The 13,599-nt window shown below is 41.3% G+C and overlaps 1 protein-coding gene across 1 annotated transcript in view; it reads right to left on the bottom strand.

Moving 5' to 3' along the window:
• The window catches only part of DGKI (diacylglycerol kinase iota), a 273,413-nt gene that overhangs the window by 19,218 nt on the left and 240,596 nt on the right, over positions 1-13,599 (bottom strand). Inside the window, exon 28 of the mRNA XM_023530296.1 lies at positions 1,736-1,773. Coding sequence (XP_023386064.1) covers positions 1,736-1,773 — 38 coding nt within the window. The remainder of the gene's footprint in view (positions 1-1,735; positions 1,774-13,599) is intronic.

The raw sequence follows: 13,599 nt of genomic DNA, 5'->3' as shown, positions 1-13,599 counted from the left end.
GAGTGAAAAAAGACCTCTAAGCCCCTATATTTCAGCTCTCAGTAAACAAGGTGTTATTACATCATTTCTTAGTCTTTTAGGGAATAATCACAACAGAGGATGTAATCAGACAACTGACTGAATATCGCGATTTCCCATACCTCAAATAATTTTCTATAAAGCACAAAAAATTTGTGGTTGTATACCCAGGGACCCGGAAAAGTTTGTTGCCTAGACTAAAAATATATACAAAATAAAATGGAAAGGTTTCAAACGTACGGTAGTTTCCAAACGTTCTGGCTTAGGAGGTCTGCAAAGGCCGGGCTCAGAGCTTATGCAGGTCTTTATTTCATAGAATCTACTATAAGGCCTTGCAGGGAGTGTAGGAGAGTGTACTGGTTTAATCTACTGCTGGTAAATGGCATTGAACTCACAAGTTGAATTCACTGCTTAGACGGCACGCTACTCTTGCGGGTAACAATTCCTAGCAACACTACGACCTGGACAGTGGCACAGGCACCCTTCCCAGGATTATGTGTCTAAAGACGGCAGTTTATTAAGATGCTGGCAACCTTCTCACACCATTCATTTCCTGCTAAGAACCTGTTAAAAATGTAGCACAGAGGTTTCTCGGTTGATTCAACAGACGTGCTTCAAGAGAAGTTGCGTAAGGGGCAGTGCTTCTCAGCTTTCTTTTGAGGCGTTTGGTTTCTTATCTGCTAAGGCACCATACTCCACAGCTGATAAGTAAGACACAGCTCCTGCCTCTGGGACAGATCAATGCCAGTGTGGGTTATACAAGGACATATGGGTGGTCCTAAGACCCGATACCTGAAAAGGACATGGAGGCCAATTATAACTTTTAGAATAGTCCAGACTATATTATACATTTGCATCTGCACTACGTTTAGCTATTTAAAAAAAAAAAAAAAAAAAAAACAGAGCCTAACACTACGTTAATAGAATAGCTACCAATTTTGAGTCCCTTTTATGTAATAGGAACAATCTTACGAGTATTATTACAGTCGATCCTCACAACGAAGCAAAGAGAGATGCAATACTATTATTTTATTTTATAGATGAAGAAACTGAGGCACAGCGAGAATTCAGTAATTATACAAAGTCACAGATATAGTGAATGGCACAGCCAAGATCTGAACCCAGGTAACCTGACTTCAGAATTTGCACTCTATCTGGAGGCATCAGAGACCACTTCCTTCACTCTGAACTAGAATTCACCAGAAACATAAGCACAAATTAAAACGTTCAAGGTGGATCAGACAGAGTATCTTCTTTTGGTTTACTGTGAGCCCCAAAATACCAAACTGTAACAATACTGAAAAACACAGGCTCTGGCCTGGAGGATGTATTTCTGGGTGTTGTCCAGGTAATTCTTACAGATTTTAAGACCTGTCTGTACAGAAGTCTTTAAACTCCAATATCAGCTTCTGGAGAGCAGGAATTCCAGGCACTGCGAGCCCTGTATTCTGGGGACATGCAGTCCATTTTCACTAGTCAAGGTAAATTGCACGGTGCTCTTGCAGAAACCCTTCGCTGTCAGAAAACATGAAGATGTGGAAACTCCTCTCACTCTCTCTGTTCAATTCTCAAAAGAGCATCCTTCCTCTTTCTGCTCAGCCAGCACAGGCAGGGGGTTTGGTAAATGATACATGGGATCATGAAAATTTGGTGCAAAATGATGTCGATTTACAGTTCTTAAAGAATCACCAACAGTTCGGGTAGGAAGATATCTTACCTTCATAAGATCACCAGCTATTACTGCCTGCAAAATTGCTGTGAAAGACAAAAGAGAGATGCCCCATTAGTAGAAGACCCTCTCATTAAAATATTACAAAGGGCTGGATCCATATTTTGCAGAAATAGTCTACATTCTTGAGGCAGGAGCCAGGGAAGGAGAAGCATGCCAATGGTTGGAACTTGGAACAGACTCAGGCCTTCTCTTCAGCCCTTCCCTATGCAGGCGCCCATCCCGTGTATCATTCTCGAGCCTTACCCGAGCCCCCTCTAGCCCTGGTACAGCAAGAAAAAATGAAAACCCGGAGTCGCAAGGATTGGGTTCAAATCCTAACTCTGACACTTACAAGCTGTGGAACACTGGGCAAATCGTTTAGCCCCTCCCTCTAAGCCTCAGTTTCCACATCTGTAAAAGAGCAAGTCTAAATCTCACAGGATTGCTGAAAGATTAATGAAATCACATAAACGTTCCTAACTCATCTGCTGATGCAGGGTAGTAGCTAATCATGATTGGTTTTCCTCCCTTCTTTCCAATTCCGTCCATTTTGTCCTCTTGGGGTTCAAATAAACACCATCACGTGTGTGTGTGTGTGTGTGTGTGTGTGTGTGTGTGTGTGTGTGTGTGTGTGTGTTTTGCAATGATACATATATATCTTCTGCTATGGAAATGAAGAGGACCAGAGATAATATAGAAGAAACAAGTATATTTTAATTATGTTCTGAAGAAAACAACTAATGCGCTTAGCATCTAATTCACCGATGACTCTTATGAAAAGAACTTCAAAAGTCTTAGGCAACCAAAACTAATTGTGATAATACGCAGCCTTAGAAGAAAAAACACAAGTGCACGTCCATGTCCTGTGAGGTATAGAAGAAAAATGAGAAAATATGACTGATAAAAATGACTGGAAAAGAATATATGACTGGAAAAGAATATATGACAATTATGAGTGTCTAATGACAATTATGGCTTCTAAAGGGATCACATACATTAGGGCGGAAATGGTCTCCTTCGAGAAATATTTACCTAGATTCTGAAACTAGACAAAAATAGATTTATTTTAGGCTTACACATCACAAAAGGTTAGAAGAAAATAATCTATTTTTCAAAGTGTCATTTTATTGTTCTTGTTTGAGTAGTCTCTCACATAGAGTTAGCCAAAAAACGCAGTATCATGTATCCAAGTACATGGAGCCCTTGCCTCTCCCTGAGCAAAGCGCTCCCACCTTTTACGTGGAGCACCTGCCAGCCCCGGGGCACCCAACGCAAAGGACTATGGGTACATGAACCTCATTCACCAGCCAGGGACCCAGCACCTTCCCTCCGACCAAAGCGAAAGCCTTGGAAGCCTGTGGAAATGATGAGGGCTGCCCAAGCGTGGGAGGAAGAAGGATGAAGAAAGTAGAAGGGAGGGAAAAGGAGAACAGGAAAGAGAGGGAAGAATGTTTCGTTTCCAAAACAAGCTGTAAGCAATATACTCTTTTCATCTCCCTACGGCTTCTGGCGCAGCGCTTTGTACACTGTCCATGCACAACAATTAGTCCTGGAGCTGAGGGGAAAGGAAAGCAAAGAGGGACAAGGAGTCAGAGGGGAGAGAAATAAAAATAACAGAAAGGGAATGAATAAAACGGTCCGTGTCGAAAGAACCTAAGGAAACAAGCGTCTTGCTCTCATTATAAATGGAGACACTGGGGTTCGGAGTAATGTGACTCCCTTGGGGCACAGAGCCGGCAGCGGCCTAGTCGCACCATGACGCAGGTCCCTGTGTCCACCCCAGGTCTCTGTCCAGTGTCCTCTGCGAGGCCCACAGAAAATGGAGGAAACTAGGCTTTAGAGGTTATCGGGCTTACCGTGCCGTGAAAGGCCCTGAACTGGAATCTCATTCTCATCTCTGCGATTTACCAGACACGGAAATTTAAGAAGTCGTGCCATCTTTTTGAAACAATTTTCTTATTTGTGAAATAAGGCCGACAGGGGCGGTTTTTAGTACTTTTGTGACTGTCTGTGAAAAAGACATACGGCCACTTCAGAAAGAGCCTAGCAATAGGGTGAAAAATGGTGTGTGGGGTCAAGCAGACATCTCTGTTCATACAGTGTGAACGGGATGGAGGCACAGGGAGGGCGCCAGCAGGGCGGTGCTTAACACTGAGATGTGAACCCTACATCGGAGGGCAGAGGGAGAGGCAGGAGAGGGAATTAGCAATCCCAGGGCGGGGGGGAAGAAATCAGTTTGGACTTTTATGCTACAGGATGTTCTCTTTGCTAAAGTACAATATTCGCATTAGGGAAGAAATAAGGTTGGGGAAACTGCCTGAGGGTGTGGTTAATGCTGAGCTCGAAACACACACGCATAGAGCCTGTGTTCTCGAGATCATATTCAAACTTTTCCCGGAAATTAAAAGAAAAAAAAAATAGAGAGAGAAAGAGAGAAAAAGAATAAAGGAGAGAAACAAAAATGAATTTGTTAATTTGAAGCACTTGCGTAATAAAATTCGGTGCATTTAAGTAATGAATCAAGACAATGAAGAAATTCCCCAGGATGGAGTCCATTTAAGGAACACTAAAAGTGAAAGGAAGGAGAGGAGGGAAGGAGGGAAAAAGGAAAGGAGGAAGGGAGGAAGGGAGGAAGGGAAGAAAAAAAGAAGCTGGAGAAAATTGTATTGGCTAAACTGTGGAATTCAAAGAAGGGTTCTTGGAGGAGATAAGGTTTAAGCCAACTCTTCCACGATAAGTGAGATCGATTACCAAAGAAGGTTTGGAATCCCCTAGCAAGATGAAGGCAGGCTATGAAGGAAAACAGGGAAGTTCAAAGTCGTGGTGTCTGAGGGAACCTGCCAGGAGCTGTGTGCTATCACATCGGAGGTGGAGCGTGCTCCCAGGCCAGGCGTTGCAATGTCCCAGAGATCACTCCAGTGAGTGCCTCTTACGTAAAGATAAGGCACTTGGACTTTCATCCTGCAGGTGATGACAAGCCCTTGAAGAGTTAAAAGTAAACCAGAGGAGCATCTAATGTCCATATGATTCTGCTCCTCCCTCCCAGAAACAGTTATGAGCTGTTCCTCGATCATTTTCTCCAGAATGCCCCTATTATAGCTTCTTTCGATTTCTACCCCAGACTCATGCACAAGCTTTGTGATTTATGTTTGTTCCTTTCCAACAGCCTCCAGCTTAAAGTCCCCACGAACAGGTAGATGATCATATAACAGAATCATAACCACAAATAATTTCCAATTGTACTGGAGATGGAAAGCATGAATATTTATTTCTAAGTCGAGCAATCCACCCAAGGGTAGCTATTATGCAAACATTATTAGGCACAAGGCCTACTTCTCTCTCCTGATTAATGTCCTTCCCTGTGACTAGTGTTGTTTAAGTCTTCCTCTGCATAAAGAGAGCTTGAATCCATTAGTCTTCAACTCCAGATAATAACCTTCTGAAAGATTGAGCTTCAAAACACATAATGCATTGTTATGATTACAGTGTTATCCCTTATTATTCCTTGAGCTCTGAGTTTGCCTTCTTGCTTTTCCAAAACTCCTTCCCACTTAGGAAATCATGCTCCCGATTTCAAAGAAGCAGAGGAAGTCAAACTGTTGCTGGGACATAAAGGTTATTGAGGAGATAAATAATAACTTTCCTGGATATCATTAAATCCCATAAACATATATAGTTAGACAGGAATGTAATAGCGTAGATAACTGAGAAGTCAGTTGTCTTTAGAGGTTGGAAGTTGAATCATTAGTTCCCATGGAACAGTTTGTTTTTTCTTTGGTGCTATGTCTCCCAATAAGCCGCTGTCCAGTCAACATCCTGAGACAGAAAGCTGGACCCGAGAAGTCAGGGTTGCCAGAAAGGAATCACTGTCTTCCTTCCTAGTCTCTCTTTCTGAGGCCTGGATTCCAAATGGCCTCAGACATCTGCGCATGGGAGAAAAAAATGGCTCCTTTCACTTGGGATCAGGATAGGGAGAAAATGGCCATGGGGCTGCTGGCTGGCCCGCCCGCTCCAGCCATGCCAGGCCTTTGTTGAGAATGTGAGGATATAGCCGAACAGAATAAACCCCATCCTCGCTGGGAACCGACATTTTGGCAAGAAGTCCAAATTAGGAAGGGATATATTGTAACGGAATCTAGAGTCAAAAGGCCTAAGTTTAAGTCCTGTGAGCGCCATGAACTAGCTGTGACCTTGGGCACGTTACCAAGCTTCGGTTGTCTTATGAGGAAAATGAAGCTAAAATCAGTTCTTTTGAGATTCTGCCTTGTAAATAAGCTCAAGCAATAGAGAATTTGACTGTTATAGGTTTCCATGTTGGACACCATGAAATACTGATGTTTATAACCCCATACACAGAAAAAGAACCATTTTGCAACTATAAAATGAGAAAGTTAGACTAAGGCCAATTATAGCTTTAGAATTTGGCAGATGACTACTTCCATAGGGATAGTTTAAGTTTGTGATTTTTGCTTTGCAGATGAAAATATTTAAGAATGAAATATACAGAACTTGGAAAAGCCAAATATATGTCTGTAATTCTCAGTAAATCAATGGAAATAATATTATATAAAATATTGAGCGCTCGCACTTAAGTCTATTAAAAAGTTTAATCATTCACGTTGTTATTTTTTTAATTTTTAAATCAATATTATACTGCCAAATTATCCGTCTTCTGCTAACGATAGCAGTCATCTAAATCTTTTTTTATTAATTGTGGAAAAAGAAACATGAAAGTAAAAACAAAATCTGCTGGACAAAGAGAGGCTTGAGGAGACCTAGGTGGAAAAAAATCAGTGGATTCACTGAGAATCATAAATCTATATCTGACTTTGCCAAGTTCTGCATACTTTTTACTTCCAAATATCTCCCTGGCAAGGCAAGAATCACAACAGAAAACTACCCCTTCAGAGTGGTCACGGGCCACCTTGCAGAACCGTATTTGGCCTTTGTCTAAACCTCTCTGTTCATAGATGAGGAAATTGGGCCGTGAGAAATGACTTGACTTTTCCAAGGTCACACAGATCGTTAGAATCCAGCTGAGAAACAGAGGGACTTTTACTTCTTTATTTTTTTGTTTCTTTCATGTTTACTTTTATTTTATTGCTTCTAACCCCTAGGTCAAAGTTTTTTCCACCACACGATTTCTCCTGGGTTTAACTTGGAGCAGGGTGGGCAAAAGTTCAAACAAATGACCCCACATCAAAGTTTCACGAATGCCTCACATACAAAATGAAGTCAAGTCAATTTATGGCTTTAAGAGAAACTCTTCTTATGCCAAAGAAGACGCTGTTAGGCTCACAGGTCTCTTGATTTGATCATCACCGGAGTCTTTCCTTTATTCAAAGTCACTTCTAGCTTAGCCACCAGAGAACTTACACTGTCAGCTGCCCAAGCGCCCACTTCTCTGACATTCATATTTTTGCATAGCTTTTTCTTAGCAGAAGCACTGTCCAATTTTTCTACTTTCTGAGCAGCCAGCCATGGTACACGAGCAACAAACTATGAAGGCTTAGGTCCCCAAAACGGAATTGAGTTTAATCGTCAAACGCAGCGAAGGTGATCTAACTCACATTTAACGGTATGGATAACCACTATGATTATGCTAATTAGGCATAAGAGAGAAGCAGTTCATAAAAATGACTGTAATTAAAATTATTTTACATAGTCACACCGAACAAGTCCAAGATGAGGTGAGGGAAAGGAGGAATTAAAAATTTCCAAAGACCTCTGCATTTTTAATCAAGGCCCAGAGGAGATTTTAATTGATAATAAGATATGCGCCAAGTTATCTGTTAATAATAAGTAAAATACTGAGAGTTTTTAATAATATAGTAGGACAGATTCAAGATTATTCTTATGACACACGAATTTATATCAGTTCTCTATTACTGCATAGCAAACCATCCCAAAACATAGTGACTTAAAACACAACAGTTATTCTGTTCGAAAACCTGCAATTTGGGTTAGCTTCAGCAGAAGTAGCTTGTCTCTGTCCCACCTGGCATCAGCTGGGACAGCTCTACTGAAAACTAAAAGATCCACTTTCGAGATGATGACAGGTGACTGGTAACCGGGTGCTGGCTTCAGCTGGGAGCCTTGATTTCTCTCATGTGAGCTTCCATGGGCTACTTGGGCTTCCTCCTAAAATGGTGGCTGGATTTTAAAAGTGACCTTTCTGAGGAGAGCCCAGTAGAGGTCACCTGGCCTTTGAGATCATATAGTGTCATTTCTGCTGTAGTCTCAAGTTTACCTATTTTCGAGGAGAAATGACACAGAGCCCATTTCTTTTCAATGGAAAGAGTGTCAAAGTCATATTGAAGAAGGATTTGTGGAATGGGTGGTAACGTTGTGGTGGTTGTTTTTGTAAAGTACACTATGTCTCATCGTACATGTGTATTGTGGGATCCTTTGGGTCAGCGGGTTGGTATTGACTTTTACTGAGCATTGAGAAATGGCCATGAACAATTTGTTACTTGTATCACCTATGAGAATGTATTTTGCACACGGTATCATCTGTTTTATGTCATGAGTATCTCAGTAGAAAAATAAAAAAGGCTGAGAGCTGCCTATCTGAAGGACCAGCTTTTGTAGAACTGAATTAGGAATTCTACCTAAAGGGGTTTCAACCCAAAATCTCCTTTTAATAATCAGATGTGAGAGAACAGCCTGGATGCAGAAAGAGAGGAGAGGACACTCTCTGAAGTCTAGTCCTGTATCCCTCACACTCTGCTACCAGCTTCTCCTCCATCACTGAAATACGGAGAGCAGGGTGCACAGCACACATCTCACATATCTTAGTGTCATCTTATCATCTCATCACCATGGGGATTAATCCATTGGAGGCATCTAAAGGCCATTAAAGGCTGCAATGGTCTAATATTCAAACACCACCTGTGTCGAATCTCTCTTAGAGTGTGTAACCATAGATGGGAGCCATAAATAGGTTTTGCTTCTCTCTAATGATAGAGTTAATCCCCAAATTTCAATTAGTCCCTGCTTAATGAATGAATGAATGTATATGAGATCTTTTCATCTGCTGTAGCAATCCTTTCGAAGTACCTATTAGCTTGGAAGAGGTTTCCTGTTTGGAGAAAAAACAAACAGCCCCCATCCAGTGTGCTTTCCTGGTAGAAAAACTCCACCTTGCTGCCAGAGGACCAGGATATGCTCCCTTCAGAAACGGTTAGTTTCCACTTCCTTTGTTCACCACTGGAATTAGCTATGAACAGTGCAGGCACCAGATGCCTCTCCCAAGCATCCCATTTGTCTGTGGTTGTGAAATTGTTCTCTGGTTGTTTCCCATCTCTACGTCCCATCTCTGCAATTAAGCCACAAGCACAAGGACCAGGTTTCTGTTACATTTTTTTCTTTTTGTTTGAACCAGACTCCATCTTTCCCTGAAAACTCTGTAGTACAGGAACTATATAAAGTATTTAACGAATACTTGGCTGATACTTGTGGCCTGGTGATTCGACTGGCTATCATTTCAATACTCTTTGAACCCTGGTCGAGGAAGATGGTCCAGGGAGGGAATGGACAAAAGCTCACTTTACTAGTTCCTATGGGCAGCCAATTTTGAAGTTGGAGGTATTTTTAAACCTCTTTAGTATCTAATGGTGTTTATCAGATGCACTGAAACACCATTGCAACTATCTTAACAGACCAGAAATGTTGATACTTTGGGTCAAATCGGGGCCATATACTAAGCATGATACATGTTACTTTCTAAGACGTCAGTAGCAAGCCTTGAATGAGTGTTTAAAATTTTTTCATGGGTTAATTAAATTTCTTTAAGCATTGGGTTAGCGTAGACTAGTTCACAGGTTAAGGGGCCAATTGGGTTCATACTCTTCCACAGTCATGGTATGTTACTTTCAGCCAGCTGTGTAAAATTTCTGCCAACAGTCATGAGGGGGGCCAGAAAGATTCATGAGAACCTATACAACTTGAAATTAATGTTTTCTCAAGTGATTATATATTATCACCTTTGGATGTAGTAGGTCAACTTTTTTTTTTTTACATAGTACTACCTTCAAAAGTAATATGTAACTCTTCCCTAAAACTAGAAAAATATAAGTTCATTTTTAGCATTAATATCGCAGAATCTCATAATAAATAAATGTTAAGCTTTCACCAACAGGAAGGATTTTTCACATTTGTAAAGGGTTTTAATCTGATTATACCTTTCTAAATTCATGAACCCAAAATAATTACAGTACGCATAACACTCTTTCTCCTTAACATATGAAGAAAGTAATATTTATTATAATGCTTAGCACATTGTAAACTGCTTCAGCAATGTAACATATTAAACAAAAAAAATTCTAGTATTCTCCAAAAGTCCTTCATCCCCAGAATGTTGAGAGAATTTCATTGAGATTGATGAACTTTATTTTTGCTTGCCTGGCTTTTGGATGATGAAGCTCTAATCCTGAGAGGGTAAGAGAATTGGAAGAACTAATAAATAAAGTGCTTATTAGCCTCACAGATGAGCGAAAAGTGCCAAGTAGAAGAGAAGATACTGCTGGCCTCAGCACCTCATGACTTTCACAGAAGGTCTCAGAGATAGCATCGGGGCCTCTGGCTTCATTCCGTCCCTCAAGATCAGACCACATTCCTCCTGTGATAGGTCTCCTTGAATTCATTTGATGTATTTGAGCAGTGTCCTTCAGGACCCCTCAAAGTGTGCTCATATCTCATTCAGTGATATCAGCAAGCAGAACTGCCGTGGCCCCAAAGTGATGGATGGTTATTGGTTTTAACCGAACATCAAGACTGCATGGGAAATGGTGTTTAAGGCCAGGATCCAACTGCAAATAAATGTGTTCTGAAGTTGAAAAATATGATAGGTTTACGGGTCGTCCGGTCATCAGGATGCACGTTAAGCACCTTATCATTGCCTAGCAGCAGGCTGACCACTCTGTAACGCGAGAGGCCTTCTTAACTGAGAAGAAGAGTAGATTTAGCCCAAACTAAATAGGAACAAAAGGAAAGCCAAGGAAGAGTTAATAAAGCACAAGGTCACTTTCAGGGACATACACCAGCAATATATGCGTGTAGTAAAAGTATAAAGTTAAAAAAAAATAAAATTTCTAGAGCCTGCCTTCACTTATATGTGTAAAAGTAGACAAGACAATTTGTATTTTCAATTAAGTTATACTAGAACACTGCTTTTGAACCTTCCTCATAACATCAGCATACAACAGATATTAATCAGAAGCACAGGAAAATTAAGCATTTTATTTTCAAGAAACTAAAAGGAAGTTCTAACTTTCACTTCGGCATTATGCTATATTGACTAAACAATATTGCACCGTAGAAGCAAGAACTATAAAGTAAATGCTTTGTTCTTAAGCTTGCTCAAGAGATAGAAAACAGAATAGGCTTCAGTATCTAAGTAAATTTTCAACGACATTTATTACACAGCAGATTTTACTGTCCAGTTGCTGGGAAGAGAAATATAATGAAGACTAACTCTGCATTTTCCTTAGCAATTTGTATACTCTTAAGAAAGAAAAGTTAGAGTATCTTTAAAGTAATGTGTGTATTTACACACCCAAATGTAGCCCTTGAATGCTAAAGAAATAGGGTGATGTTGAAATGATTTCCCGGGAAAGTTGTAAGAAATTGTTCAAAAAGGGAAGATTTGCATCGATGAGATGGGAGGAGAGTTTTCTGTAGAGAAACCAGCCAGCATGGCGGCATGGAGGAAGACGTGCTATTCAGTTTCACTTGATAAACAGGGATGTCTAAAATGGGGGCAGGAGAAATGAGTCAGGAAGAGAGGAAAGGTGGGGCACAGGTAGAACACCTCTGAAGACTCAGAGAGTAAAGTGAGGCCAAAGACTTCTATTTGTAATGTCAGTGAAAATCACTCAGCAACACTATTTGCAGAATACATCCTTGGTCAAGACTTTCACCCTCTTCCTTGAAGATGAAAGCAGCTTAGATATGGAGAAGAAAGATCACTGGGAGATCAGATGCTTGAAGAAGAAAGACTTGCGGGGAGTGTGGCATGCTTCCTGAGAATGAGAAGAAGCCCACAGGGTTAGTCAGGGAAGATACGAGAACCTGATGGGGACGAGTCAGAGAAACAGAGCCAACAGCTACCAAAACAGTATGGTTTACTTGACCTTTTTGCTTTCTTCTAAAAACACCACTCCGGGTTGTTTTTGCAAGGGCTGAAATAATTGCGTTCACTTACCTGGGTGAAAGGGGCAATGGAAATGTCACTAGACTGAGTAAAATCGAGTGGATTCTGGCTGATTACAAATCTCCTTTTCAATAAGCCATGGGGCTTCGCTTTGTCAGGAGAAAAGGTAGAAGCTACGTAATGGAATAGTAATACATTTTGTTACGCGTTAAAGAAGGCTACCAGTGTGGAAGCAGCCTGCAGCATTCATACACTCGTCGAGTTGATTTCCTTTCTTTTCAGAAAGTGCATGGTGAGGTGTGGAAATAGCAGTGCTGTTTGTCATTGGAAGCAGAAATGATAGACTGGTCTGCAGGAAGCCACGTGCGTGCCCCAGAGAGAGCAGGGCATAAGTGTTTCCAAAATACCTTTCCCAAACTGAAGATGGTATTTTTCGCTTTTCGTTATGTGTTTCATTGCCCAGGATTCTTTCTGGGCTCTGAGGGCTTGAGTCAATACAGAGTAGAAGAGGCCCAGTGATCTTTTTTTCTTCTATATATTTAAGCCGCTTTTACCATCAAAGAAGAGGGTGAAAGTCTTAACCAAGGAGGTATTCTGCAAGGACGTGTTGCTGGATGAAGAGACTGGATGAACAGACCAAGCCTGAGAGGAGCGGCCTGCCTAGGATTACCCAGCCTGCCGAGGGCAGAGCCAGTGCGGGTGGGGGGTGGAGGGGGGCACCTGGCTCGCTCCTCTCCAAGACCAAGGTTCTTGTCCTTGCCTGACCCTACCTTCCCGGCTCAAGTGATCATTTGCCCAGAATGATACATGTCATTCTCTGCCCATTGGGCTGTAACCTGAAGGAAATATTTAGTTCCAGGAATCTTAGGAAACAAAAGGCTTGAATAATTTCGTAAGTCTATGCAAATAGGATATACCAGGTTCTATGTGTAGAGAAACATATTCCCATTTTGGTTATTTGACGCTGATGGCTTCTCTTGCCCTCTCTTGCACTTTTGTTGTCTTGTTCTGTCCCTTTCTTTTGCTCATATTCTTTTGCTAACTATGTGCTAGGCACAGAGCTCAATGCTTTACCTAGAGGATCTAATTTAATACTCATGATAAATCGACTAGATACGAGCTGTTATTGTCATCATGCCCATTTTAAGGATGAAAAAAACCGAGGTTTACTGAGGTTAAGTCATTTGCTCCAGGCCACATTGCTAATACATAGTAAAACCAAGATGTAAACCCAGCATGGGAAAGACCCGCTAGAGACTCTGCCTTCCTTCTTTGACAAAACAGACTGTCCAATAGTGCTACGGTGTCATTAGGTGGTGAAATGCGGTTCCCTCTTTCCAACCTTCCCAGGCATGCCCCAAAAGATGCAGTTTTATAGTGGTCCCCGTGTCCCACACTCTTCTGGCTCTGAGGAAGGAAGGTGCAGGTAACAGAGATGCAGCTGAGGGAAGGAAGTGTCGTAGTGATGAACTGCTTCTAGGTGACATGAGCAGTTGTGTGGAAAGGGATGTCGTATGAAGCTAAGAAAGTCACCCCTTAAAATTTTGGGCATCCAAAATGGACCCAGAAAACGAGAAATGACATAGAAGGCTGGCACAAAGAGGAAGCGTTTAGTCGACTTCAATATTTTGTAAAAGAGCTGGACTGATGAATATTTTCACAGTTCTATCAGGGTCAGCACGGGCTTAAGTAGCTAGCTATGAGAGACAACCTGGGC

This window comes from Pteropus vampyrus, unplaced genomic scaffold, assembly GCF_000151845.1.
Source record: "Pteropus vampyrus isolate Shadow unplaced genomic scaffold, Pvam_2.0 Scaffold48, whole genome shotgun sequence".
Classification (NCBI taxonomy): domain Eukaryota; kingdom Metazoa; phylum Chordata; class Mammalia; order Chiroptera; family Pteropodidae; genus Pteropus; species Pteropus vampyrus.
This window is presented reverse-complemented; position numbering and strand designations above follow the sequence as displayed.